Genomic DNA, 26,812 nt, shown 5'->3' on the forward strand with positions numbered 1-26,812 from the left:
ATAGAAAGCAGTGCCTTTTTTGAGTCTTGAATCAACAAACTCCTGGTATGCCTTCTCTTCCTGATCTTGAGTCGTGAGGAGATCGCTTGCAACACTTTTGGGTGCTATGATACCAGATGATATGCTCATCAGTTCATCGGAAGGCAGTTCGAAAGGGTTGATCCACTTACTTTCCAGCACTTCAATTACAGAGTGGACATCACGTTCATCCTTCTGAATGCTAGATGCTACTAGGTGTGTAAGGTAGAGACAATGATCTTTGAGTTCAGCCAAAGCACGCATTTGTCGTATGCATGTGCTTCGATGTTCCACAGTCAGGTAGTATTGTGATACTGCTGTTGACTTCAAGCTAAAATATCTTGTCCTACCAAGTGTCTGTATGTTACGATTGACAGTCTCTTCCACTGTTTGGTTGACTGAGATATGTCCAAATGTGTTGTTCTCATTGAGCTGAATGGAGAATCTGCCTTCCAAAAGGTGTTGGTAACTCACAGAATGATCTTCCTAGAGTTTCGTCATTTGAGCATGGTATATCGATAGGTAGCAGGCATAATTTTGCCTGTCATAAGCAAAACACCAAGGAAGCATGCTGCGTATTCCATGAAGTTTCAGTACCCAGTTGCCTTTGCTGGAGGCAAGAATGCGAGCTAGCAGAATTTCCACAAGATCCAGATAGGACATCCAGAATGATGCCAGTGGTCCACAGGTGTTTTGAAGTTCTTCTTGATTTTCTGCAAAACGGACAATGATTTTCTTTGTAGATGTGTCATCCAGGAGCACAGACAAAGTTTGGTTGTTAGTTTGGGTATATACTTCAGTAGTAAGGTTTATCAGGCATCAAAGAGCTGGCAGGTTGTTTGTGTGATGTTCTTCTATCCACTTTGGAAACTTTTCCACATTACACGCATCAGTACTTCATAAATGATCTTGTGGAGTCGAACACCTCGGGTGTACTGTCGACCTTCAATCACACTGTTGATTGACCCTTTTGCAATGACTCCAGCTTCTCCAAACCGGTTACCCAGAATGGACAGGAGTGTATATTGTGTGGTGAAAGGTACCCATTTCTGGAAGGCTTCCTGATTCTGCCAGACGACCTTCGCTGCTTTGGACTTCAGGGATTGATATAAAATGCAGATGACATCTAGGAGATTGAGAGCAGTCATTATTTTCTTTATCTGTTCAAATGTGGCGCATAGTTAACATATGATTTGCAAGGGGATTTATGTCTACGCTGTCACTTGTCAGAATGTTAAAGCCTGTCCTTGAGCTCGTTTGTCATGTTACTCATCCGCACTAATAACCATGAAAGGTTTTTGTTCTTGGCTTAAGTGGCCTCCTTCTGTGCATCCACAGGATGATCTGGAGTTATAGCAGATGGGGATTTCCTTTCACTGCAATCATGGTGTGGTCGAATAGGTGCTATTGCAGGAAGTGATCGTTTCTTGTCCTTTTGTATGACTGTATGGCGAGGGCGTGGAAGAACTGTCGAAAACTACGGCTGAACGATGATTCCATTCACGCAATGGTATGTTCCCACTCCACTGAGAGTTTCTTCTTGTCTATCTATGATGTCATATGCTAGTACTGTTGGAGCGCCAATATGTGTTTGTGTCGGTAACAAGACCCCAATCCAGATTGCTGATCCTGTTCCTGCAGACAAAGTGCTGTCTATTTCTTCCAGTGTTGAGTATGATACTCCATAGCCAAAACAGTTCAGAATCTTTATGATCTCAACACTTCCTGTAAGAGTCTTCACACCCCATGGAAATAAAATGTGCTTTGATGTCTTGAGCTGCCCCATGGTAACTCTATACATAAGATCTTGTGAAAAACGACCAAACTAGCTTTTGTGTCCGAGTTGTAGTTGCCTCAGAACCTTTGCGTTCAGTCAGAAGTGGTCAAAAACATCTGCAAAAGATCTGGTGTGCTGACATATTGCTTATCAAACTCATCTAGGTGAGGGGCCCATGGTTGTTTATGTTGCTCTGCCTTAATGACATTTCTAAGAATGACCACAGATTTGGTTATGGCATGTTCCATACTCTGATTATGAGATGAAAATAGGTCAAGATTTTCTCTGTGTCATGTTTTCTCTAGAAAGTACCTCGAAAGTGATAATGTCTGGAATGACCAGGAGTCTGTTATTATTTCCATGGATGATCTTTATGCACGGTCCAAGTTCTGATTCAAGTCTGCATCGTATGTGCTTCTTAGTATGTACCTTGATATCAGTTACTCCGTCAGCGTGCATAAATGACACAAGCTTCTTTGTTAAGTTTGTCATGTATGCTATTTGGTGTTTGGTGATCAATTCTCGTCTGATGTAGTCAAAGAGCTGTCGATTACATCAGAGCTGTTGGTAAGCATATGACTCAGATAGTGTATGCTTTGTCATTGTCTCCATGATCCTTACTGGTGGGAAGTTATTCTGGGCTGTCTTGTGTATTCTAGATACAGTAGCATGATGTGTGGTAGTGTGCTTCAGCAGCTACCAATTCACGTGATGTAATGGCCAGGGTTCGTTCATCAGTTTTCTTCTGGCTTTCAGAACGTTTTGAGTCAAATATTTGCAAGACAGAAACATAACTTGAGTAAATACTAACTTCATATTTGCCACAATATGCAAATTTGGTGACTTTTACAATACAACACTATGCAAAAACTTAAAATCCCTCCAACACAAAAAAGCTACAACATACAAATATCAGCAAGCATTTTCAAAAATGGGATACCATACTGGATGTCTGGTTAAACTGGCTTTTAGTAACTCCATAGGGTACCAGTCAGCCAGCTTGCCAATGGACTAGCCTACATGCCACTCACTTATCCCCATCAGAAATGGAAGGAAAACTTCTCGTTTTACAAAACTTATGAAATGCTACCAAGAATGTATGACAAGACAGATTATTAACTAGTTCCATGTGTATGGCCTTAGAACCTGGACAAGTGAATAAAATTATATATACCTTCCCTGTCTGATTATGCTTAATCCTTACCATCATTGCTCCTGTGTAATCTATACTGGTAACACTAAAAGGTTCCTTACACTTAACTCTAAATTTAGGAAGCAATGGCACTCCGGGAGCTTTGCATGACTTATTTGCACCCTGCAACCCTTTAACAAATAACACATGCATCCAAACTTTACAATCACTGTCTTATCTCTTGAATCCAATACAGTAATTCCCTTTTATCTCTATTACCATGGCATTCATGCCCATGTGCGCAACAGCCTTATGAGCCTCCCTTATGAGTATCACAATTATTCTACAACAGAAATCTGGTCTCAGCAGGTAGTTCTGCCATTGCAAGACATCTTTCACAATGAACCAGTCCCCTATCTAAATAAAGATTTAACTGATACACCAGATGCAATTTCTTAGTTTTGCATTTTCCTTAGGAAATGTATCCTTTAGCAAATTCAATCCTTTGTAAAAGTCTCAAAAATGAGATGGTGCTCCTTTCTCCTCTTCCAGAGAAAGTTCATGCAGCTTTCTTTCTAAAGCTGGTTTCCCAATATTATCTCTTATATTTCAACATCCATGCCAAGGTACAAACAAATTACCAAAATGAACTAAATCTTCTCCGAATCATTCATTAACCTATGTCTAATTCAACATGAAAAACATGTATATCATCAGTAATACACATCGCATTAGTTCCTACCTGATTAGAGTCTTCTAGATATAACTTCAAAGGCCCAGAATCCCTATCCTTCTGCCATGATAGACCCTCCCACCAAAGGGAAAAAGTTTTTAAATATACTGTCTGATACACCTCGTATTGCTAAATCACTAGGAATCTCCTTAGTATTAATATAAGTAAACATTGCCTTTGGCAACAAAAAGTGTATTTCATCCACCCTCTCCTGTACATATACCATTTGTGGTTTATTATAAATCAGTCAATTAATAGTTACTTTACTATCAAGTTTCTAAAATGAATCTTGCTAACCTAGCTGATAACAAAGCAGCAGTTAATTCTAGTTTGGGTACGGATAGATTTTACAACGAAGCAATCCTCGCTTTGGCATATATGAGATTAGAAATACCCTCTGCACTACATATGCTACTCAACCATATGCCTTGTTACTATCATCGCTAAATAAGTGTAAGTTTAAATTGTTAGGATTAAATAGCAGTTGTCTAGCAATAGAAATGGTATATTCTTTCAAATCTTTATGCAGATATTCCCATAAATTCCAGAATGATTGTTTGGGGGTCTTATGCAAAGTCATCTAGTGAAAGTCTTATGATGCGTCTAGGACACGCTGGCAAATGAAGAACTCTAAATTAAGTTTCTGGCCTATGACAAGGTGAATGTGCTTTCTCAAATGAGGGTAAGGATGGAGGTGAGGGCACACATGTAGACGAGTGTTCATGATAATATAAGTGTGTACTAACTGAAGAAGCCACGCCAAAAGGGAAGGGGACGCTTGTAGATAAATATTCAGGCTTGGATGAATTCATGCGAACTGGAGAGCTCATACACTTAGATGAGTAAGTACACATGTGTAGGTAAGTCTTCAGGATCAAAGGAATGTGCACTAACAGGTGAGCATGTATCGGCAGGTTCAAGCATTTTATGTCTCCCATCTCTGTGGTGAGAAATGGGATTCTGGAGAGGGCTCTTGGGTGAGCAAGAACTAGTGAGGGTGCGCAAACAAGTTGATGTCTTCTCTTCATCTTCAGTTAGGCATGTGAAGGGGCCTCCTGAAGCAGCACTCTTTCATGGGAAGAGCAATGGTAGGAATCACTTGAACTCAACTCCTATTGAACAGTCTGGACTACTTCATCCAATTAGGGGAAAAGATCTATCCAAACCAGTAGTGCGTGAATAGATGAAAATGAACCAGTGAAAAATCTCCCATTCTCTCCTCCAAGTTTCCAGAAGAGGAGACGGAACTTGAAAGTTCTCCTCCTAAGGGGAAGAGGTTACAAGAACTCCATGAGGAGATATCACAAGCAGGTAATCTGTCTTAGCGCCTCACCATGAATTAGAAGGCACTGAAAGAAAGAAGCCTCCATTCTGCTTTCACAATCGGCAGCTTTAACTTTCTTCCTCCGACAGGACCCATTGATGTATAAGGATTACCAATCTCCTTTGGAACATATTGTTGTCGTCATATGGCCACAAATGTGATAGAATATACAACAAACAGGAATGGTGTCCAACTGGAACAAGAAAGTGGAAATCGGAATTTTACACAGACAAATGCAATACCTCTCTTCTTCCCTCACACAATAATTTGGAAATTATTTAAGTATTAAAACAGCCATTTGTAGACAACAGGAGTACATCTGTACTCTATGGCACCTGAAAATTAAGTAAGAGCTCTGTGGCCTGTTGGGTGGGAGGGGCTTTGCCGCCCCCTGACAGTAACTATTGCCGCCTCATTAAAGTTTTATCAAGACAAATCCAGCATCGCTGAAAGCATATTTGTATTAAAGGCCGTGGGTTTGCATTTGTGTCAATCAATCAATCAATATACCAAGGCACTTCCCCCAATTTTGGGGGGTAGCCGACACCAACAACGAAACAAAACAAAAAGGGGACCTCTACTCTCTATGTTCCTTCAGCCTAATCAGGGACTCAACCGAGTTCAGCTGGTACTGCTAGGGTGCCACAGCCCAACCTCCCACATTTCCACCACAGATGAAGCTTCATAATGCTGACTCCCCTACTGCTGCTACCTCCGCGGTCATCTAAGGCACCGGAGGAAGCAGCAGGGCCTACTGGAACTGCGTCACAATCGCTCGCCATTCATTCCTATTTCTAGCACGCTCTCTTGCCTCTCTCACATCTATCCTCCTATCACCCAGAGCTTTCTTCACACCATCCATCCACCCAAACCTTGGCCTTCCTCTTGTACTTCTCCCATCAACTCTTGCATTCATCACCTTCTTTAGCAGACAACCACTTTCCATTCTCTCAACATGGCCAAACCACCTCAACACATTCATATCCACTCTAGCCGCTAACTCATTTCTTACACCCGTTCTCTCCCTCACCACTTTGTTCCTAACCCTATCTACTCGAGATACACCAGCCATACTCCTTAGACACTTCATCTCAAACACATTCAATTTCTGTCTCTCCCTCACTTTCATTCCCCACGACTCCGATCCATACATCACAGTTGGTACAATCACTTTCTCATACAGAACTCTCTTTACATTCATGCCCAACCCTCTATTTTTTACTACTCCCTTAACTGCCCCCAACACTTTGCAACCTTCATTCACTCTCTGACGTACATCTGCTTCCACTCCACCATTTGCTGCAACAACAGACCCCAAGTACTTAAACTGATCCACCTCCTCAAGTAACTCTCCATTCAACATGACATTCAACCTTGCACCACCTTCCCTTCTCGTACATCTCATAACCTTACTCTTACCCACATTGACTCTCAATTTCCTTCTCTCACACACCCTTCCAAATTCTGTCACTAGTCGGTCAAGCTTCTCTTCTGTGTCTGCTACCAGTACAGTATCATCCGCAAACAACAACTGATTTACCTCCCATTCATGATCATTCTCGCCTACCAGTTTTAATCCTCGTCCAAGCACTCGAGCATTCACCTCTCTCACCACTCCATCAACATACAAGTTAAACAACCACGGCGACATCACACATCCCTGTCTCAGCCCCACTCTCACCGGAAACCAATCACTCACTTCATTTCCTATTCTAACACATGCTTTACTACCTTCGTATAAACTTTTCACTGCTTGCAACAACCTTCCACCAACTCCATATAACCTCATCACATTCCACATTGCTTCCCTATCAACTCTATCATATGCTTTCTCCAGATCCATAAACGCAACATACACCTCCTTACCTTTTGCTAAATATTTCTCGCATATCTGCCTAACTGTAAAAATCTGATTCATACAATCCCTACCTCTTCTAAAACCACCCTGTACTTCCAAGATTGCATTCTCTGTTTTATCCTTAATCCTATTAATCAATACTCCACCATACACTTTTCCAACTACACTCAACAAACTAATACCTCTTGAATTACAACACTCATGCACATCTCCCTTACCCTTATATAGTGGTACAATACATGCACAAACCCAATCTACTGGTACCATTGACAACACAAAACACATATTAAACAATCTCACCAACCATTCAAGTACAGTCACACCCCCTTCCTTCAACATCTCAGCTTTCACACCATCCATACCAGATGCTTTTCCTACTCTCGTTTCATCTAGTGCTCTCCTCACTTCATCTATTGTTATCTCTCTCTCATTCTCATCTCCCATCACTGGCACCTCAACACCTGGAACAGCAATTATATCTGCCTCCCTATTATCCTCAACATTCAGCAAACTTTCAAAATATTCCGCCCACCTTTTCCTTGCCTCCTCTCCTTTTAACAACCTTCCATTTCCATCTTTCACTGTCTCTTCAATTCTTGCGCCAGCCTTCCTTACTCTCTTCACTTCTTTCCAAAACTTCTTCTTATTCTCTTCATATGACTGACCCAATCCCTGACCCCACCTCAGGTCAGCTGCCCTCTTTGCCTCACGTACCTTGCGCTTTACTTCCACCTTTTTCTCTCTATATTTTTCATACTTCTCTATACTATTACTCTGCAGCCATTCTTCAAAAGCCCTCTTTTTCTCTTCCACTTTCACCTTCACTCCTTCATTCCACCATTCACTGCCCTTCCTCATGCTGCCTCCAACAACCTTCTTACCACATACATCACTTGCAATCCCAACAAAATTTTCTTTTACTAACTTCCACTCCTCCTCTAAATTACCAGTTTCTCTTACTCTCACCTCATCATATGCCATTTTAGTTTTTTAAAAACAAAATTACATAATAAATATAACAAAAGTTTCAACCTCCCCCGTCGAGCTATTTCTCATAAAATGTATCAGATGTATGAGCAATGGCTATATCTACCCGAGTCTTAGGACATAAGCTGCATGTTTGCATCAAAGATCAGCACTTCTAGAACATCTTTGTGTTTATAATATGGTTATTTATAAGTTATAGGTTTGCATGGAATTCTTTCAAATATATTTTTCAAGAGTAGAAAGTTAGATGACTAATCTCATAAAAATCAACTTACATTATCCATGTGTTTTTTAAGGATCTGTCTATCCACAAACCATTTCTTACATTCAGTGCAGAATGCCTTTTGATGCCACTGAGGATGATCTTCAGAATTACTTATATGAATTACTTCATGATTCAAGAGTTGGGCATGCTGACGAAAAGCCTTGTTGCAAACCTGAAAAATATTTTTGATATACTGTACAATATATACATATATAAAGCACACATATACACATCTAACTATATATACTATGTGTGTATATATGTCAAAGTAAAACGATTCATTTTATTTCCAATATGTTAATGTAAAAATACAGTAAAACTATTCATTTTTATATATGTTAATGTAATTTATGACTGAAATATTGTTGTGTTCTGAAATGAGAGTTTTAGATAATCCTTCGGTGCCAACAAGAAGTCTGTCAGGAACATTTGGGAGTATTGGTCCCTCGTATATAAAGGACAGGTGACAGATGAGAGAAGGAGAGACCTGACTAAACACTACTCGTGAGTGGAGACTTTTCAACTACATCCAGTGTGACTTGGAATTTGTTATGAACTTGCAAGGATTTATATTGGAGAAGATAAAGAAGTTTAAAAATTCCTCTGTTCAACATCAGAAGCTGGGTTCCCTTCATATTAATTTTTTATATCGGAAACTAAAGCAACGTCGTCTGTCCCTCAATGCGTAGAAGTTTATGAAGTCAACTTAAGACCTACTTTTTTGTAAGAACTTATATATATTAATTAATTTGATGTGCCATGCATATTCAGTGGATTTTGTATAATGCTGTTAATACTTATGTTGAATCTTAAATATTTTCACATTTTTTTGTATGCTGGCTATCATTTTCATTTGCTGTTAATGTTTTGCTATTGTTACGTAAACTTTATGAGTAGATTTTGCATAATCCACGTCGTGTACAATAGTTGAACGTAACAATAAGCTAGACCTTAAATTTCTGAAACTTTAATTGTAGTGGTGTTTCCCATTCACTGACCATTACTGATCAGGCTGTTGAACTCTAAGGTATTTCAAACCTACAGGTTCACTAGGTGTTGGGACTAAGGTCTCACAATTACTTAAATCAATCCCAGTTAAGTGTTTAGCCGGATGAGTGGACATTCACCAACCACTGTTGAGTCTCCTAGTAAAGAACGATGGTTTGTATTTCTGTCGGAATAAATAAATTTGAAAGTCATTTGTATTTTTTCTAACTACAAACCTGAAGTTTTCACACATACTTGTCCCATCATCACCTTCACCTAGTAAGTCTTACACGCAGTCAAAAGTGGTTGAGAGAGTGAGTGTGCGGTCTCAGCGGGAGCCTCTCCCGCTACCCCTGCTTGCCGGGAGGTTGACTGCCACCTCACTCAAGTTTTTTTTTATGGCTATGAACACCCAGCTATGTTGAGTTACTCCTAGTAAAGAACTTCAGGTTTGTACAGTTAGGAAAAATACAAATTACTTTTAAATTTGTCATCCTCTTAAAATACTCTTATTTCCACAAAATGGGAGTAAACCACTCAACTGAAAACTTAATGGAAAATTAATTGTAAACCATTATAGATATAGAATATGCAATAGTACACAACTCACATACATCTAGCTTAATCTATAGTAAAACATGGTGTAACTTACTCTACAAACATATTCCCGAACATCAGAATGAATTTTCTGGTGAATAATGAGCTTTTGTTCACAATCCGTTTTGTGGGTAAGACATATTCCACACGTAAGAAGATCAACGTCAATGCCATGTACTTTCCAAAGATGAATTTGACACAAACCCCACTGCAATGGAAAATTAGAATAACTATTTATAACTAATACTGGTATGTAACAGTCATACAAGCCACTACGGTGCTACAAGTTTCTTTTCATTGGTTGCAATATAAAAGCATAAGACTTTAAAATTCATAATCCATAAAATGAAGTCACAAATTATACTAACCTTCAAAAACTTTTCAGAGCATTCACAGCAGATAAAAACCTTCCCTTCACCACTTTCTGGTTGTCTATGGCATTTTTCATGAATTTTAACATTTTCCTCGGAAGCAAATCGAAATCTACAGTGGTCAACTGAACATCTGTATGATGGATGAACACTATATTAGGCTATCATATTATTTCTTTGTGGATTGCTGGTGAGCATACAATTGAAAAAAAAGTAAAAAGCACCATCAGCCAAAATCTAAATGGAAAAAAGTACAACCCTTAACCCCTTCACTACGAGTCAGCAGATCTGCAGTCAGTAGCTATACAGAGCTTTGTCACCATTGGATATATATACACACTCATGCTAAGATAACCTATATTCCCATGTTTATTTATTTTGCTTCTGATTAAAGAATAAATTTTTAAAAGGTTTGCTTTATTTCGTATTGTAAATTATTTCACTATTAACAACTGAAAAATTCTTTCTATTCAATACAGTAAGAAGGGATTATAGAATTATTTTTCAGAATTTTTTTTTTTTATAACATTTTACTCAAAGTAATAGTAAAGCACTGTGATTCTATATTGAAAAAAAGGTTTTATATTCATTGTGAAGTGATTAGGTGACTGCGTAATAATTCCACGATAGCCACCAAAAGATATAAAACTAAGACCTTATGTTATACAAAAATGTAAAGAAAATATCGGTTTGCTTCTTTTGAGACATGACTTCTGTCATAATGTTATTTTTATTAGTAAAATAAATTTTTGAATATACTTACCCGATAATCATGTAGCTGTCAACTCCGTTGCCCGACAGAATTCTATGGAGGGATACGCCAGCTATCACAATACTAGAAGGGGGTGTACTTACCAGCGCCACCTGTGGCCAGGTACTCAAGTACTTCTTGTTGACACCTCCTCAATTATTCCTCGGTCCACTGGTTCTCTATGGGGAGGAAGGGAGGGTCGATTAAATCATGATTATCGGGTAAGTATATTCAAAAATTTATTTTACTAATAAAAATAACATTTTTCAATATTAAACTTACCCGATAATCATGTAGCTGATTCACACCCAGGGGGGTGGGTGAAAAACCAGTGTACAAGACTAAAGGATAGCTAAGTATCCCGTATTTCATATAATCAGTTATCCACAATAACAATGAAATAATAAGTACCTGGTAAGGAAGTCGACTTGAACCGTTACTCTGCCTTTAATAAGATCGTCTTCCTTACTGAGCGCAGCGTTCCTCTTGGGAGGCTGAATCAACTCAAAGGTGCTAAAGTATACAGGGCTGCAACCCATACTAAAGGACCTCATCACAACCTTTAACCTCGGCGCTTCTCAAGAAAGAATTGACCACCCGCCAAATCAACAAGGATGTGGAAGGCTTCTTAGCCGACCGTACAACCCATAAAAAGTATTCAAGAGAAAGGTTAAAAGGTTATGGGATTATGGGAATGTAGTGGCTGAGCCCTCGCCTACTACTGCATTCGTTGCTACGAATGGTCCCAGGGTGTAGCAGTACTCGTAAAGAGACTGGACATCTTTGAGATAGAATGATGCGAACACTGACTTGCTTCTCCAATAGGTTGCATCCATAACACTCTGCAGAGAATGGTTCTGTTTGAAGGCCACTGAAGTAGCCACAGCTCCCACTTCATGTGTCCTTACCTTCAGCAAAGCAAGGTCTTCTTCCTTCAGATGAGAATGTGTTTCTCTAATCAGAAGCCTGAATAGTAAGAAACTGAGTTCTTAGAACTTGGAAAAGAAGGTTTCTTGATAGCACACTATAAGGCTTCTGATTGTCCTTGTAAAGGTTAAGACCTTTTTAGATAGTACCTAAGAGCTCTAACTGGGCAAAGTACTCTCTTCAGATCATTCCCCACCAAGTTGGACAGGCTTGGGATCTCGAACGACTTAGGCCAAGGACGTGAAGGAAGCTCGTTTAGCAAAAACCGAGCTGCAAGGAACATGTAGCCGTTTCAGATGTGAAAACAATGATCCTGCTGAAGGCGTGGATCTCACTTACTCTTTTAGCTGTTGTCAAGCACACGAGGAAAAGAGTTTTTAATGTGAGGTCCTAAAAAGAGGCTGATTGGAGAGGTTCAAATCTTGATGACATAAGGAACCTTAGGACCACGTCTAGATTCCAGCCTGGAGTGGACAACCGACGTTCCTTTGAGGTCTCAAAAGACCTAGGGAGGTCCTGTAGATCTTTGTTGGTGGAAAGATCCAAGCCTCTGTGGCGGAAAACCGCTGCCAACATACTTCTGTAACCCTTGATCGTAGGAGCTGAAAGGGATCTTACTTTCCTTAGATATAACAGGAAGTCAGCAATCTGGGTTACAGTGGTACTGGTTGAGGAAACTGCATTGGTCTTGTACCAGCTACGGAAGACTTCCCCTTGAGACTGATAGATTCTGAGAGTGGATGTTCTCCTTGCTTTGGCAATCGCTCTGGCTGCCTCCTTCGAAAAGCCCCTAGCTCTTGAGAGTCTTTCGAAAGTCTGAAGGCAGTCAGACGAAGAGCGTGGAGGATTGGGTGTACCTTCTTTACGTGAGGTAGACTTAGAAGGTTCACTCCTAGAGGAAGAGTCCTGGGAATGTCGACCAGCCATTGCAGTACCTCTAAGAACCATTCTCTCGCGGACCAGAGCGGAGCCAACCAACGTCAGCCGTGTCCCTTTGTGAGAGGAGAACTTCTGAAGTACCCTGTTGACAATCTTGAACGGCGGGAATGCATACAGGTCGAGATGGAACCAATCCAGCAGAAAAGCATCCACGTGAACTGCTGCTGGGTCTGGAATCGGAGAACAATACAACAGGAGTCTCTAGGTTATCGAGGTAGTGAACAGATCTATGGTTGGCTGACCCCACAGGGCCCAAAGTCTGTTGCAAACATTCTTGAGAAGGGTCCACTCTGTGGGGATGACCTGACCCTTCCGTCTGAGGTGATCTGCCATGACATTCATACCGCCCTGAATGAACCTCGTTACCAGTTAGCTTTCGATCTTTAGACCAGATGAGTAGGTCCCTTGCGATCTAGAACAACTTCCACGAAAGAGTCCCTCCCTGCTTGAAGATGTAAGCCAGGGCTGTGGTGTTGTCAGAGTCCACCTCCACCACTTTGTTAAGCTGGAGGGACTTGAAGTTTATCAAGGCCAGAATAACCGCCAACAACTCCTTGCAATTGATGTGAAGTGTCCTTTGCTCCTGATTCCATGTTCCCGAGCATTCTTGTCCGTCCAAAGTCGCACCCCAGCCCGTGTCTGATGCGTCCGAGAGGAGACGGCGGTCGTGTTTCTGAACAGCCAAAGGTAGACTTCCTTGAGAAGAAAGCTGTTCTTACACCACGCGAGAGAAGACCTCCTCTCTTCGGAAACAGGAACTGAGACCGTCTCTAGCGTCATGTCCTTTATCCAGTGAGCAGCTAGATGATACTGAAGGGGGGGGAGGTGGAGTCTCCCTAACACGATGAACAGGGCCAGCGATGAAAGTGTCCCTGTTAGACTCATCCACTACCTGACTGAGCATCGGTTCCTTCTCAGCATGCTCTGGATGCATTCTAGGGCTTGGAAGATCCTTGGGGCCGACGGAAAAGTCCGAAAAGCTCGACTCTGAAGATCCATACCCAAGGAGACAATGGTCTGGGATGGAACGAGCTGAGACTCCTCAAAATTGACCAGGAGGCCCAGTTCCTTGGTCAGATCCATAGTCCATTTGAAAATCTCCAGACAGCGACGACTTGTGGGAGCTCTTAAAAGCCAGTCGTCTGACGGAGCCGGACACAAGATCATGGTACTGCTGCACAGTCTGTGAACTGTCAATCATGGGCAAGCGAGGAAGTACAGTGACAACCCGAATCTGTCTAGACTGTCTGGGTCGTACAGACAACTCCTTATCGGGTTGCTGAGGTTGCCGCACTGCGTCACAACAAGTCACTTCTGTTGGTTGTTGAACGTCTTCCCCGTGACACATTGACTCCGTAAACAAAAAATCCTCTAACAAGGACTAAGCTTGGACTGCATGTCTTGCAACACAGCTCAAGGTCTATGGGAGCAGGTGTGGTAACAGACGGGATTAGCGACTGAAGTGGAACCATTACCTTCCCTGGAAGCATGTTATGCTTAAATAAAAGTCCATAAGAGGCTATGTAGCTAAAGGCTCCCTCCAAATGACAGAGTCCTCAAGGGAATATCAGAAGGAGGGAGAAAAGAACTTTCTCATCTACAGGGACCATATCCTAGAAAAGCTAAGTTCTCTCAGTGAGGGTTCACTGGTGCAAAAGCAGCAGACTAGAAGGCAACGTTATGAAACTGCTTGACAGTCTAGTGAGTTGGCAACAACCAAAGATGTGTGACTGAGAAGCATGCGGTAAGGTATGCAGAGCATGTTGTATGCAGAGTATGCTGAATGCAGAGCATGCTGTATGTAGAGCATGTTGTATGCAGAGCATGCTGAATGCAGAGCATGCTGTACGCAGAGCATGTTGTATGCAGAGCATGCTGAATGCAGAGCATGCTGTATGCAGAGCATGTTGTATGCAGAGCATGCTGTATGCAGAGCATGCTGTATGTAGAGCATGTTGTATGCAGAGCATGCTGAATGCAGAGCATGCTGTATGCAGAGCATGTAGTATGCAGAGCATGCTGTAAGCAGAGCATGCTGTATGTAGAGCATGCTGTAAGGTAAGCAGAGCGTGTGCATGGCGTTTAACATTTCTCAGAAATTCCATGACCAGTGCTAGAGTGCTTTATGCATGCTTGCATGGGGTTAAATATCAACATAATATTTACCTTACATTCATAACTCATGATTCATATTTTTTGCCATATTCTGCGATATTGTTAAAAATATATTGCAAGGAATACAAATATATTTTTATAAGTAATACAAATAACCTCCATTATCATAAGGTTTGAAAATGGAGGTAAGGTATGCTGAACAGCAGAGTCAGAACGAGCTGGAACAACAATAGTTGTGGTTTCCTCTTCAAGACTCTGTTGAGGGAACACCTGAGGCTCAGTCTGCAAAGGCTGATCAAAGGAAGTAGCAGAAGGTAGGCGCATGGGTGGAGGAGGCTGACTCCTGGCATGAGTGGCTGAACCCAAGGGTTGCGCTTGCTGAGCGGTTGGCGGAAGCGGAGTAGCAAGTTCCTGTTCCTGTGGTGTGAGCGGAGCGCGATGAGGTAGAGGCTGCGCAGAACAAGGTAAATGTCTCGCAAGCTGAGGCTCCTGAGGCGCAAGGCTAAGGTGTAGTGGTGCTTGCCTTGTGGAGGGTTGAGCTCGCTGCAGCGAGAGCTGAGGAGACTGACTCAAGGACGGGAGAGGTTGTTGTACCTCAACCGAGTGTTGCATCACTGGTGGAGCAGCAAGTGGAGGCGGAGGAAGAGAGGTATAATCCTCCTGATCCCATTGTAAAGGTTGCCTTAAAGAAGGTGGAGGCTGAACACCACTGGGAACAGCAAACTCAGAACGTGGCTCAACATCGTACGCCTGGCAGGTGGTACTGCGATCAGGCGGAGCGAGCGCAGGCGGAGCGAGCGCAGGCGGAGGGAGTGTAGGCGGAGGCGGAGGCGGAGGCGCAACACTCTCAGCCCGACACTCACGCATCAAGACCGAAAGTTGTGACTGCATGGACTGCAGTAGAGTCAACTTGGGGTCGGCAGACACTAAGGTCTGCTGAGGTAAAGCCTTAACAGCAGAGATCTGTTGCGGCAGAACCTTACTCCTCTTAGGCGGAGTGCATTCAACTGATGACTGAGGAGAGTCAGAGCTAACCCAATGACTGCATCCGGGTTGTTGAACTCTAACTTCGTACGTCTGGCATAGGTCTGGACTTTACGTTTAAGAGGTCTTGAGACCTGAGACCAGCGTTTTCTCCCCTAAATTTCTTCTGCAGACGAGCAAAATAAGGGCTCAATCGTCTGCGGGTGGGAGTGACGGTCTCGGTAAGACACGCCCACAACCACCGAGGATACTTCTGTGCGCCGATCAAGGCCTGCTGAACCCTTATGCCCTTCGACATTGCTTCTCCCCTGGGCTTGGGAGCTTGCAAGAGGTCCCGGACTGGGAGGACGACTGGCGCGCACAGAAGTACTCTCACGCACAACACTGACACACTTTGCGCTAATCACTTATCACTTTGATTTTCTGTTTGCACTTATTTCACTGAACTCAAAACTTTAAGTGGTTTGTACCTGAAACACGCAATTCTATCCTTTCTCAAAAGTTAGTAATTGCGAAAACAGAATTACAATGTAACAGAAAAATCTAATGAAAGATAAATAATTCAGTGGCTGGAAAGAGACTAAACACTAGATCACTCTAGAAACGTTTACTTTCTTCCCCTAAAGAGACTAGGGAGAAGAGCAAAAACGATAATAACGTTACTCGTACGCCTGGCAGGCTTGAATGAAACGTTTATCCTCCTCTTTCTCCCTCCGTCTCTATCTCTCTCTCTCTCTCTCTCTCTCTTGACTTAGAACCTGAGAGAAGAGCCCAATCATATATATCGTTAAAACATATTATTGTTAAAGGAAAAAACTGAAATATTTCCCAAAATGAAAAGTTCCTTTATTAGGATCAAAACCATTAAGTTAAGAAAGAATGAACAAAACGCTAGACACGGTTACTCTTACTGCAACGTGAAACCGTGAAAATTCTTTCTCTATCGTAACGATAGAGTGCAAGTTGAACGTTCTGAACGTCAACAACTGCAGAGACAAAACAAAACGTTAGTTCAACTTTGAAAACAGTACTAGACTATCAAAGAAATTCTTTCAAAGACATTAAAATAGCATAATATGTTAACAGGTAAAACCGAAATGACGGGCTCAATGTTAATTAACTTCGGTACCAAGAAAAGACCGCCTACTATTAGGAAGGTCGAATATAAACAAATATAAAAATTAATCTTAATAAGTTTATAATAAAAGGAAGTTAATCGAAGAGGCCTATAAGAGGCGGAGAGATATAAAATAAATCTATAACTTTTGTTAAGCAAAATTAAGAAAGAGAGTCTATACTCTCTTAGACACCAACACTTCCGTCTAAGGGAAGGGTCGGCCATTGAAAGGTGAAAGAGAGTTCATACTCTCTTCGTCACCATAATTAATCAAATTAATTCCAAAAGCTAACTAAGCTAATATAGAAGTTTCCAGTAAAGCGACAGCCGAAATCAAAGAGAAATACTTCACCAAAGTCGTGAAAATACTCCAAGAACATAAGCGTATCCCAGAACGTCTTGCCGGAAGCACGACAGAGGAATAATTGAGGAGGTGTCAACAAGAAGTACTTGAGTACCTGGCCACAGGTGGCGCTGGTAAGTACACCCCCTTCTAGTATTGTGATAGCTGGCGTATCCCTCCATAGAATTCTGTCGGGCAACGGAGTTGACAGCTACATGATTATCGGGTAAGTTTAATATTGAAAAATGTATAATTATAAGGTATACATACGATGACAGAAACTTTTCTAATTACCAAAGAAATATATTTTTGGCCGAGAGAGAGAGAGAAAGAGAGAAAATAAAAATTTAGTTCATTAGACAAATAAGTTTGTTCATTCTTCTGTTCCCTACCTCTTATATGTGACACCATGAACTGGATAATTCCTGTTTTTGGTATTAAGTATGTAGATGTAGTTCACACTTATATGACAAATACTGCGTAGGTCAATAAAGGGAAATAATTACAGCACGCTAACGTCTATTCATGAAAATGATTGACAATACTAATAGGAAATTATATTATTTTGTAGAAATTATAGTTGAGAAAATAAGGAATAAAAAAAAAAATCAATCCCTTCGTGTGTCACTGTTTAAAGCTTTCAGGGTTACAAATGTGATACAGTATTGAGGAAATTTTCTATGATCTGTGAAATGCAAGTAAATGATGTAGGAATTTGGAAATTTATAAAAAATATGGGGAAAAATTATGGATTGAGATATTTTCAGGTAATTATATATAGTATGGAGATAACTTTGTGTGAGTTTAGATATAAGTTTGGGATGGAATTTGACCAAACAGCTTTCAACAATTTGCGTAGTTGGTGTTCTGGGGGGGATTCAGACGGGAAGTGACACAGCTACGTCTCCATCAGAGAATGCCTCATGTGTGACTTCGAACACTAAGCCAACATATAATTACTGTACACTAAAATAGCCCTTACGTAATCATGAGTAAAGACTAGAATAGCAAGTGTCTCAGTTAGTGATGGGGTGAGATGTGAGGATAGCTAGAGTAATGCCTCACGTAGGAAATGTTGCCATTGGCTGAAGTGTGTTGTGATCCTCCATGGTAACATTAAAAAAAAATACTAAAACAGCCCTTACACAATCAGGAATAAAGGCTAGAATCCCAAAATCTTTGTTGGTTAGCTGAAGAAAGAAATAGTAAAGGCTAATATCAAGGAGGGGAGGAGCTTTTTTTAGTGAAATATCCTAGGTGTAATACAGTATACTGTATGACCATGTGCTGTACTCTTTTGTAGATATATGAGTGATTTTAACTTCCATATGGTTTAAATTGGTAAATGATGTAACGAGTATGTCAACGTGTGGTGTATCTGGCATTTTTCAACGTTCTGCAAACATCATAGCAAAGGGGTTACAGTGAGAAAATATAATGTGCTAAGCACAACAGGACTAAAATATTTAAAAGTATACTTACACGTAGTCTTAGATAAAATAGGCCTACAAACAAATTTTCTTTTTAACTCCAAACAAACTTAATGCATACCATGTATGTCAAGACAATAAAACTCAGAAGAAAAATCAAATTTTCTCAAAAGTAATTTGTATTTTTCCTAACCATACAAACCAGAGTCCTTTACTTAGGATAATAGACAATAGCGAAGCTGGAACTTGTCAGCCAAAGTTATAACGAGGTGTAAACAGCCGGCAGATTGTTTACATCTGTCACAATAGTAGGGAGGCAACTGACAACTCACTTAGATGGAAAGCTGAGTATTTCTCAGGGGGCTGGTGATAAAGGGAAAGTTTGAGTAAAAGACAGGTTTGCATAATTAAGAAAAATGCAAATTTTTAAAATTTGTCATTTGTTCCTACTCGAATACAAACCATCGTCCTTTACTTACGAGACTCCTCCTTAGGTGGGAGGAACTCCCCGTTCCAACTGGATAGAAACGTAACATGGGAACTCAAAACTTGAGTATCTGGTATTCTGAAAGAGTAAGGGTTCCTTACATCTCGTGAATCTCAGAAAAAGAACCAGCGGGTTTCACAGTCCTGGACATTAGAAGTGTTGTACTCGAGCCGGAATCCAGTGTCGTAGACTTAGCAAAGTAATAAGTTTCCTGATCCTGCAACTTTACATTCCCTCTCATCAGGAGTGTAGTGAAATGACTCTCCCATGCTTGAGCACGGAATAGCTACAAGCAAAATGGGCTTACCTAACTGTCAGATCAAGTCCAGCAGGTGAGGTCTTTCGTAACTGTAACCAAAGAAAAAGGAAATATTGAAATGAAAACAAAAGGCCAGTTATTCTTTACTTTCATCCCAGTCTTATTCATAACCTCAACCCTCAACTTGCAGTTACTGGTCTTGTAAGAGGTGAGGTAGCTATACCACCTGCTGAGCAATTACAGTAGGCCTAGAGGAAAATGTGTCAAGGGACCTGTGGGTCACATCCTGCAGGTAGTGAGCAGTAAAGATCATCTGATACTTCCACACAAAATTTTTATCCATGTGCCTTCCATGGGATGAGAAGTGAGCGTTAGGGAGATAGCCTCTCTCAACCAGAATATCATATTCTTGGAAATCTCAAATCTTCCCGTGCTCAAAAAGAGATGCTGCAGGCGAGGTCTAACGGTCTTTGTTCGCTTGAGATAGCAACATAGTGCTTCCACAGGACACAATTAAAGTCGGTCAGGATCATCAGTTACATTCCTAAGGCTCATAATCTAAAATGATAGAAATCTGGTATCAGGTATTGATGGGTTTTGAGTTTTAGCTAAGAAATCACGGACGAAGAAATGCAAGACCTGCCTCCACCCCCTTAAATGGATGATGTTGAAGGAGAGACCACGGAGTTCCGAGGTCGTATTGCTTGTCTGACCATAGTTGCAGTTTCCATCCTGAAAGATGCGAATCGGATGAACATGTTGAGGGTTGAAAGGTTAATGATCGGTCTCCAGTCTCCAGCCTCCATAATCTTTCCTTACAAAAAAAAGTATACTGAAGAAGCTTGGAGGGCTGTCGTTGAAATCCTGAAGTGTACCCTCCTGCAACATGTCTCGAACTTCCTCTTGTAGAGCTAGATTTTCTGCTGACCCCTGTCAATAAGATGACAATGTTGCTAGGGAATGAATCAGAGGTAGGGGAAAGTTAATGAACGGGAGGAGGTATCCAGATCAGAGGACCTCCACCGTCCACCTCCTGTTGGCCTGCAGTCATCCCTCCAATGGCGGTAATGTGGGGGAATTCCCTTCCTAACAAAGGCATTTCCCCTTCCTTACCACCTATCTCTTCTGCAATCCTAGTTTTGTCAGGAGGGGAAAGGTTGTGCTAAAAGTTTCTTGAGGATGTGATGTAGCAGGCAGGTTCCTCCTCCCTGAGCTGGTCTCCGGGCGTGTTATGACTGAGCGGCTGCTTTCCTCTGTCCTGACGTTGAAGCCTGGGGTTGATGAAAGGACACTGTCTGCTGCAAGATCAAATCCTGTGTCTCCTTCCTCCATTTTTCTACCATTGCCTCAATCTCTGCTTGCAGTAAGAGAGATAGTTCCTTGAACAATGAGTTGAGTAGTACTAATCCTTCTCAGCGACTGATCGGCTTGTGGAACCTTGAAGGCATGGCCTCATAACATTTAAGCACCCAACTGGCCCACTGGTTGGCTGCATGGTCCATTAAACACTCCACTGCCATAGTTCTTGTTAGGACGATGTCCATAACAGCCTGTTTCTAGCTAGGGTTAGTTAAATCCTCTGTGTTAGCCAGGAAGCTGACTGTGCCCAGTCAGTGGTCTATCCAAGATGCTGTATGCATGGTAGTCACAGCTGTGACCTCCATCCCAGACACCTCTACTGCCGAGAAAGAAACTGGAACTGCTTACAGTAGTTCTGTCGAGAGCCATTAGAGTCCTTATTACTAGAGATGTGGGCCTCCACCTCATGAAAGCCTCCTTAGCTAAGACCAACCAGGGGAGTTAAAATCTGGGTCTCGAGCTGGAAGGGCCACTTCTCCCTAGCCATTAGTATCTCCTACCTCTGCCTCTGAAGGTTTTGGCACAGCAAGTTGAGGAAGTTCCCCCTCAGAATCTTTTGACTCAAAGTCAATGTCCTCTTCATCTGGCTTGTCCTCTCTGGATCAATGGGAGGCCAAGTGGTGCGTCTTTATACTGTACCAGGATCCTTACGGAATGAAGCTGATGGGGCAGCCTCAGATCCAAAGGCCAAAAAGCCTAAGGAGAGGTCTTCTAACCTTTAGGCTCCTTTTTGCAGGCACTGGCTGCAAAGGGAGAGAGATGGCTAGACGACGTTCTCCGATCTTCGGGAGTAATGTTGTCGGGAAGTCAATTATCTGACGATGTTCTCCGATCGTCTGGAGGAACATTGTCTGGAGGTCAATTATCTGGCCGGATGTCTGCCCTCTGTTTCTTGGATGAATGAGGGTGTTCAGCTGTAAATTTGATTGGGGACAGATGGTAATTATCCACACAGATTTCCCTGAAAGAAAGTGACCCTCTATAGGTCCGGAGGTGGGTACCGCCTCTGGGGGTGTGACAGGAACTCTACCTCTTCTATACTTCATGGAACTCAGCTTAACAGGGCTATGCAAGGTGAAGAGAGAGAAGTAGGATTCTCTCTCCCCTGGATGCTCCCAATCTAGCTTGGGAGTGATGGTAATGTTATCCCTTCTCCGAAGGAGATGGCTCTTGAGATGAGGGCTTACTTGAAACATGCCTTGTATGAGATAGAGACCAGACCTTCCCGGCAAGACTAGTTGATCCTCTATAGAATGTCTGGAATGACCTGTAGAAAAACGTTATACTTGCCTAAAGCATTATCTTGAAGGCCTAGCAGGAGAAGCTGGGTTAGAAGGAGCCCTTTTATTCTGACTCAACTTCTCATGAGAAGAGCATCTGTTGTGACAAGCACCTTCAACAATCGGGTGAAAAATGCTCAGAAGATGTCACTGAAGCTCTCTTAGTGATTGCAATCCTCGTGCCTGACACTAACAAGGGAGCTGCAAAAAATTTGCTCTGTGGGCGAACGCTTATGATGAGATGAACACCTTCTCCCAGCCTTACTTTGCTGAAGAAGGAAAGAGATGCGAAGCACGCTTGGATGACGCGTGATGCGAGGACGAGTGACGAGGCAAGACGTGTCCCAGAGAAGAACTTATAGGAGAATGTTCAACAAGAGAAGCTCTTCACGAGCAACGTTGATCTGATGACTGACGAGGCGACGAACATCCCAAAGTGTGTCCAGTTGAAGCGTACTTATGATGCACGTGATGAGGAGAGGTGAGCTTCCTGGAGAAGAGAGCCTGGAGGTTGTACGTGACGGCAAAACTGCGTCTAGGAGGAGCAGGATCAAGAGAAGCCCTGAAACAAGCATGCAGAGTGCAAGAAGTAGAAGCATGGTTTACATCGGATTCCAAAAGTGAAGCTCACCTAGAAATGTGGCTGAAACTATGAAGAAGCAAGGAGTCTATGACAAGAAGGACACGGAGGGGAGTCGCTCATGGAAAAAGCCCGTTGTCTAGAAGAGCGAAGGCAAAGGTCTGGAAATTGGAATACTTGGAGAAGGCTGTCTGGGAGGAGAGTCGTCCTTCGCAGGAGAAAGAGACAGTCTCTGATGGACAGGTCTAGGATCCTCCTCCGGAGAGACAAGATCACCCCACACAACCAGGAGAGCATGCTCTAAAGAGATAGTTTGCTCTGCAGGAGGTAAACTCCTGGAGGGCAAGGGTAATCCACTCGCAACAAAGACTTCTGATCCTCAGAAGGATGAGAATGAAGCTCCAGAAAGGCAGGTCCAACATCATATTCTGCAAGCAATGGAGCGACAACCAGGAACCCCAAGGCAGAGACCAGGAAGGTGTCTGGAAGCAAGGGCTTGTTGCAGTCTGTCCTCCGACAAGGAAACTTGGATGCCCAAGGCGGGGCCATAGCAACTCAAGAGCATCAGACCTCTGAAATGAAAAAGGCTCCCCTGATGAGGTCCTATTGTTTTCCTAAGGAAAACAGAAGGAACCCCTTGCCCCTGGGATTCCCCTAAAGTTAAAGAGCCACCAATGTTGCTCGAATGGCCCCCAGAGGAAACCAAAGGAGAAGAGTCAGAAGGAAGAGTACAGGGGGAGTTGGAAGAAGCCATCTGGGCCTTCTTCGACTTTGAGGATAACCCTGAAAGTGGAGAATCCTCTTAGGCTTTTTACTCCTGACATACTTCTCCCACTGGGAGGATGGTCACTCCCTACATTCATTACACAGTGACACTTGCTTAATGGAATACCCTCATCATTGAGGCTACAACCGATGAAGTTCCACCTCTTAAGCATATAAAAAAGTGCTGCAGGTGTTCAGCAATAATCCCGGACATTTCCACATAACAGGCGACATCCTGAAATAAACCAGTCACTCAAAGCAAAGAGAGAAAGAAATTATTAGTAAAGTCTGCCAAAAACTTCCAGCCAGCGAGGTGTAGACTCACTAACGGCTGAAATGTAAGAGTTGTCAGTGAGCTCGCAGCGGGCCGGTTGCCTCCTCGCCATTAACAGGTAACTCCCTGCCAGTTGCTTATACCTCGTTATAATTTCAACAAAAGGTAGCTGAGGCAAAGAGGGCGGCTGACTAGAGTTGGGGTCAGGGATTGGGTTGTTCATATGAAGAGAATAAGAAGAAGTTTTGGAAAGGATTGAAGAGAGTAAGGAAGGGTAGATCGAGAATTGAAGAGACAGTAAAGATGAAAATGGAAGGTTGTTGAAAGAAGTGGCAAGGAAAAGGTGGGCTGAATATTTTGAAAGGTTGCTGAATGTTAAGGATAATAGGGAGGCAGATATAATTGCTGTTGCAGGTGTTGAGGTACTAGTGATGGCAGATGAGAATGAGAGAGATTACAAGAGAGGAAGTGAAGAAAGCACTAAATGAAACAAGAGCAGGAAAGGTACCTGGTATGGATGGTGTGAGGGATAAGATGTTAAAAGAAGGGGGTGTGACTGTACTTGAATGATTGGTGAGATTGTTTAATATATGTTTTATGTTGTTAATGGCACCAGTGGACTGGGTGTGTGCTTGTATTATTCCGCTATACAAAGGTAAGGGAGATGTGCATGAGTTTTGTAATTTGAGGGGTAAGGGAGATGTGCATGAGTTTTGTAATTTGAGGGGTATTAGTTTGTTGAGTGTGGTTGGAAAAGTGTATGGTAAAGTGTTAATTAATAAGATTAAGGATAAAACAGAGGATGCAATCTTAGACATACAGGGTGGTTTTAGAAGAGGTAGGGGATGTATGGATCAGATTTTTATAGTTAGGTAGGTATGCGAGAAATATTTGGCAAAAGGCGTTTATGGACTGAAGCGATGTGGAATGTGATGAGGGTATATGGAATTGTTGGAAGGTTGTTGCAAGCAGTGAAGTTTCTACAGAGGCAGTAAAGTGTGTGTTAGGGTAGGAAATGAAGTGAGTCCGGTTTCAAGTGAGAGTGGGGCTGAGACATGGATGTGTGATGTTACCATGGTTATTCAATTTATTTGTTGATGGAGTTGTGAGAGAGTTGAATGGTCGAGTACTTGGTCGAGGATGGAAACTGATAGGCGAGATTGATCTTGAGTGGGAGGTGAATCAGTTGTTGTTTGCGGATGCTACGGTATTGGTTGCAGACTCGGAGGAGGAGTTGGGTCAATTAGTGAGTTTGGAAGGGTGTGTGAGAGAAGGAAGTTGAGTTAATGTGGGTAAGAGTAAGGATATGAGATGCATGAGAAGGGAGGGTGGTGCTAGGTTGAATGTCATGTTGAATGGATAGGTGCTTGAGGAAGTAGATCAGTTTAAGTACTTGGGGTCTGTTGTTGCTGCAAATGGTGAAGTGGAAGCAGATATGTGCCAGTGAGTGAATGAATGATGTAGTGCCAGTGAGTGAATGAATGATGTAAAGTGCTAGGAGCATTAAAGGGAGTGGTAAAGAATAGAGAGTTAGGAATGAATGTAAAGAGAGTTCTGTATGAGAAATTGGCTGTACCAAATGTAATGTATGGATAAGAGTTGTGGGGAATGAGAGTGAAGGCGAGAGAGAAATTGAATGTGTTTAAGATGAAGTGTCAGAGGAGTATGGCTGGTGTATCTCAATTTGATAGGGTTAGGAACTAAGAAGTGAGGGTGACAACGGGTGAAAGAAATTATTTAGCAGCCAGAGTGGATATGAATGATGTGATGAGGTGGTTTAGCCATGTACAGAGAATGGAAAACGGGGATGAATGTAGGTGGTGATGGGAGAAGTACAAGAAGACGACCAAGGTTTGGGTGGATGGATGGAGTGAAAAAAGCTCTAGGTGATAGAAGGATAAATGTGAGAGAGACATAAGAGCATGCTAGAAATAGGAATGAATGGCGAGAGATTGTGGCACAGTTCCAATAGGCCTTGTTACTTCCTCCATTTGCCTTTGTGACCACTGAGGTAGCAGCATATGAAGCTTCATTTGTGGTGGATAATGGGGGAGGGTGGGCTGTGGCACCCTAGCATTACCAACCAAACTCAGATGAATTCCTCGTCAGGCTGGGAGGAGCTAAGAGAAGAAAAGTTCCCCTTTTGTTCTTTCTTTTTGATGTCGACGTCCCCCCAAAATGGGTGGATGGATAATTTCAACTGCCATGTTCCAGCTTTGCTGTAATCTATTCTCCTAAGTAAAGAACAATGATCTATATTCGTGTAGGAATAAATAATAACTAAATCTTACTTGAAGACCTTATCCTTAACACTTGCAAGTACAGGTTTTGGTCTCTGTTTCTGAAGCCAATACTGTTCATCTAGATTCTTAGGTGCTTTTATGCGACGTTTTTGATTCTCATTTTTTTCATCATCAGTATCCTCCTGGAAAAATTGTACACTAATCAATGTAATTTAAATATTACTACTATAATTCCACACAGATTACCACATAACTGTTTTGTTAGAGCTAAAGCACAAGCAAGTAGGCTACTCTTTTGTGATTAAGATATTCGCTGTAACTTTCATCATTTCAAAAATAGATTAGAAACAAAACCTAACTAAAACAAAAGGTTAGTACCATCTACTTGTATGTTTTCATGGGAAATATACATAATTGAACAAATATTTTACAAACTTTACTCGGCATCTACCTCACAAAAATTATAAATTGACACTAAATCCAAAGGCTAAGTTAATAAAAAAAGATTAATTAATTTGAAGAGTATGATAATACAGCTTCTACTATTATTACTATACCTGCACTGAAACACGGGAATCCCGGTGACCGAAGAGCAAACCAGGCTGGGTAGGAAGGCTAAGGACAATTTTACTCTTCTTTTTTCTATTCTCTTTCCTTACTTCAGCAGGATGCTCCTACAATTAACAAAAAAGTTTAAGCCAACTACATCCAAGACATCGAAAGTAACAATAAAGCATAAATATAACACAATATTGTTGAAGCCTGTATATACCGTATATATATGTTTATACATGGGAATTTGAATCTGAAATGAGATTTTTTCCACTACATGTAGCAAGCCTACTCTCAAACATGTTAATATAGAATGCAATTACTAAAATAAACAGATTCAATATTTAATGCTATTAAT

General features: G+C 41.8%; 1 protein-coding gene across 4 annotated transcripts in view; it reads right to left on the bottom strand.

Annotated features, from left to right (window-relative positions):
- Positions 1-26,812, bottom strand: part of LOC137634912 (uncharacterized) — a 135,771-nt gene that overhangs the window by 24,828 nt on the left and 84,131 nt on the right. For all 4 annotated transcript variants that reach the window (XM_068367459.1, XM_068367462.1, XM_068367458.1 and 1 more), the window contains 5 exons: positions 26,460-26,576; positions 25,951-26,084; positions 10,047-10,182; positions 9,734-9,886; positions 8,105-8,266 (listed from right to left, as the gene is read on the bottom strand). In XM_068367459.1, the coding sequence (XP_068223560.1) occupies positions 8,105-8,266; positions 9,734-9,886; positions 10,047-10,182; positions 25,951-26,084; positions 26,460-26,576 (702 nt within the window). The remainder of the gene's footprint in view (positions 1-8,104; positions 8,267-9,733; positions 9,887-10,046; positions 10,183-25,950; positions 26,085-26,459; positions 26,577-26,812) is intronic.

The sequence above is a fragment of the Palaemon carinicauda genome, chromosome 45 (assembly GCF_036898095.1).
Source record: "Palaemon carinicauda isolate YSFRI2023 chromosome 45, ASM3689809v2, whole genome shotgun sequence".
Lineage (NCBI taxonomy): Eukaryota > Metazoa > Arthropoda > Malacostraca > Decapoda > Palaemonidae > Palaemon > Palaemon carinicauda.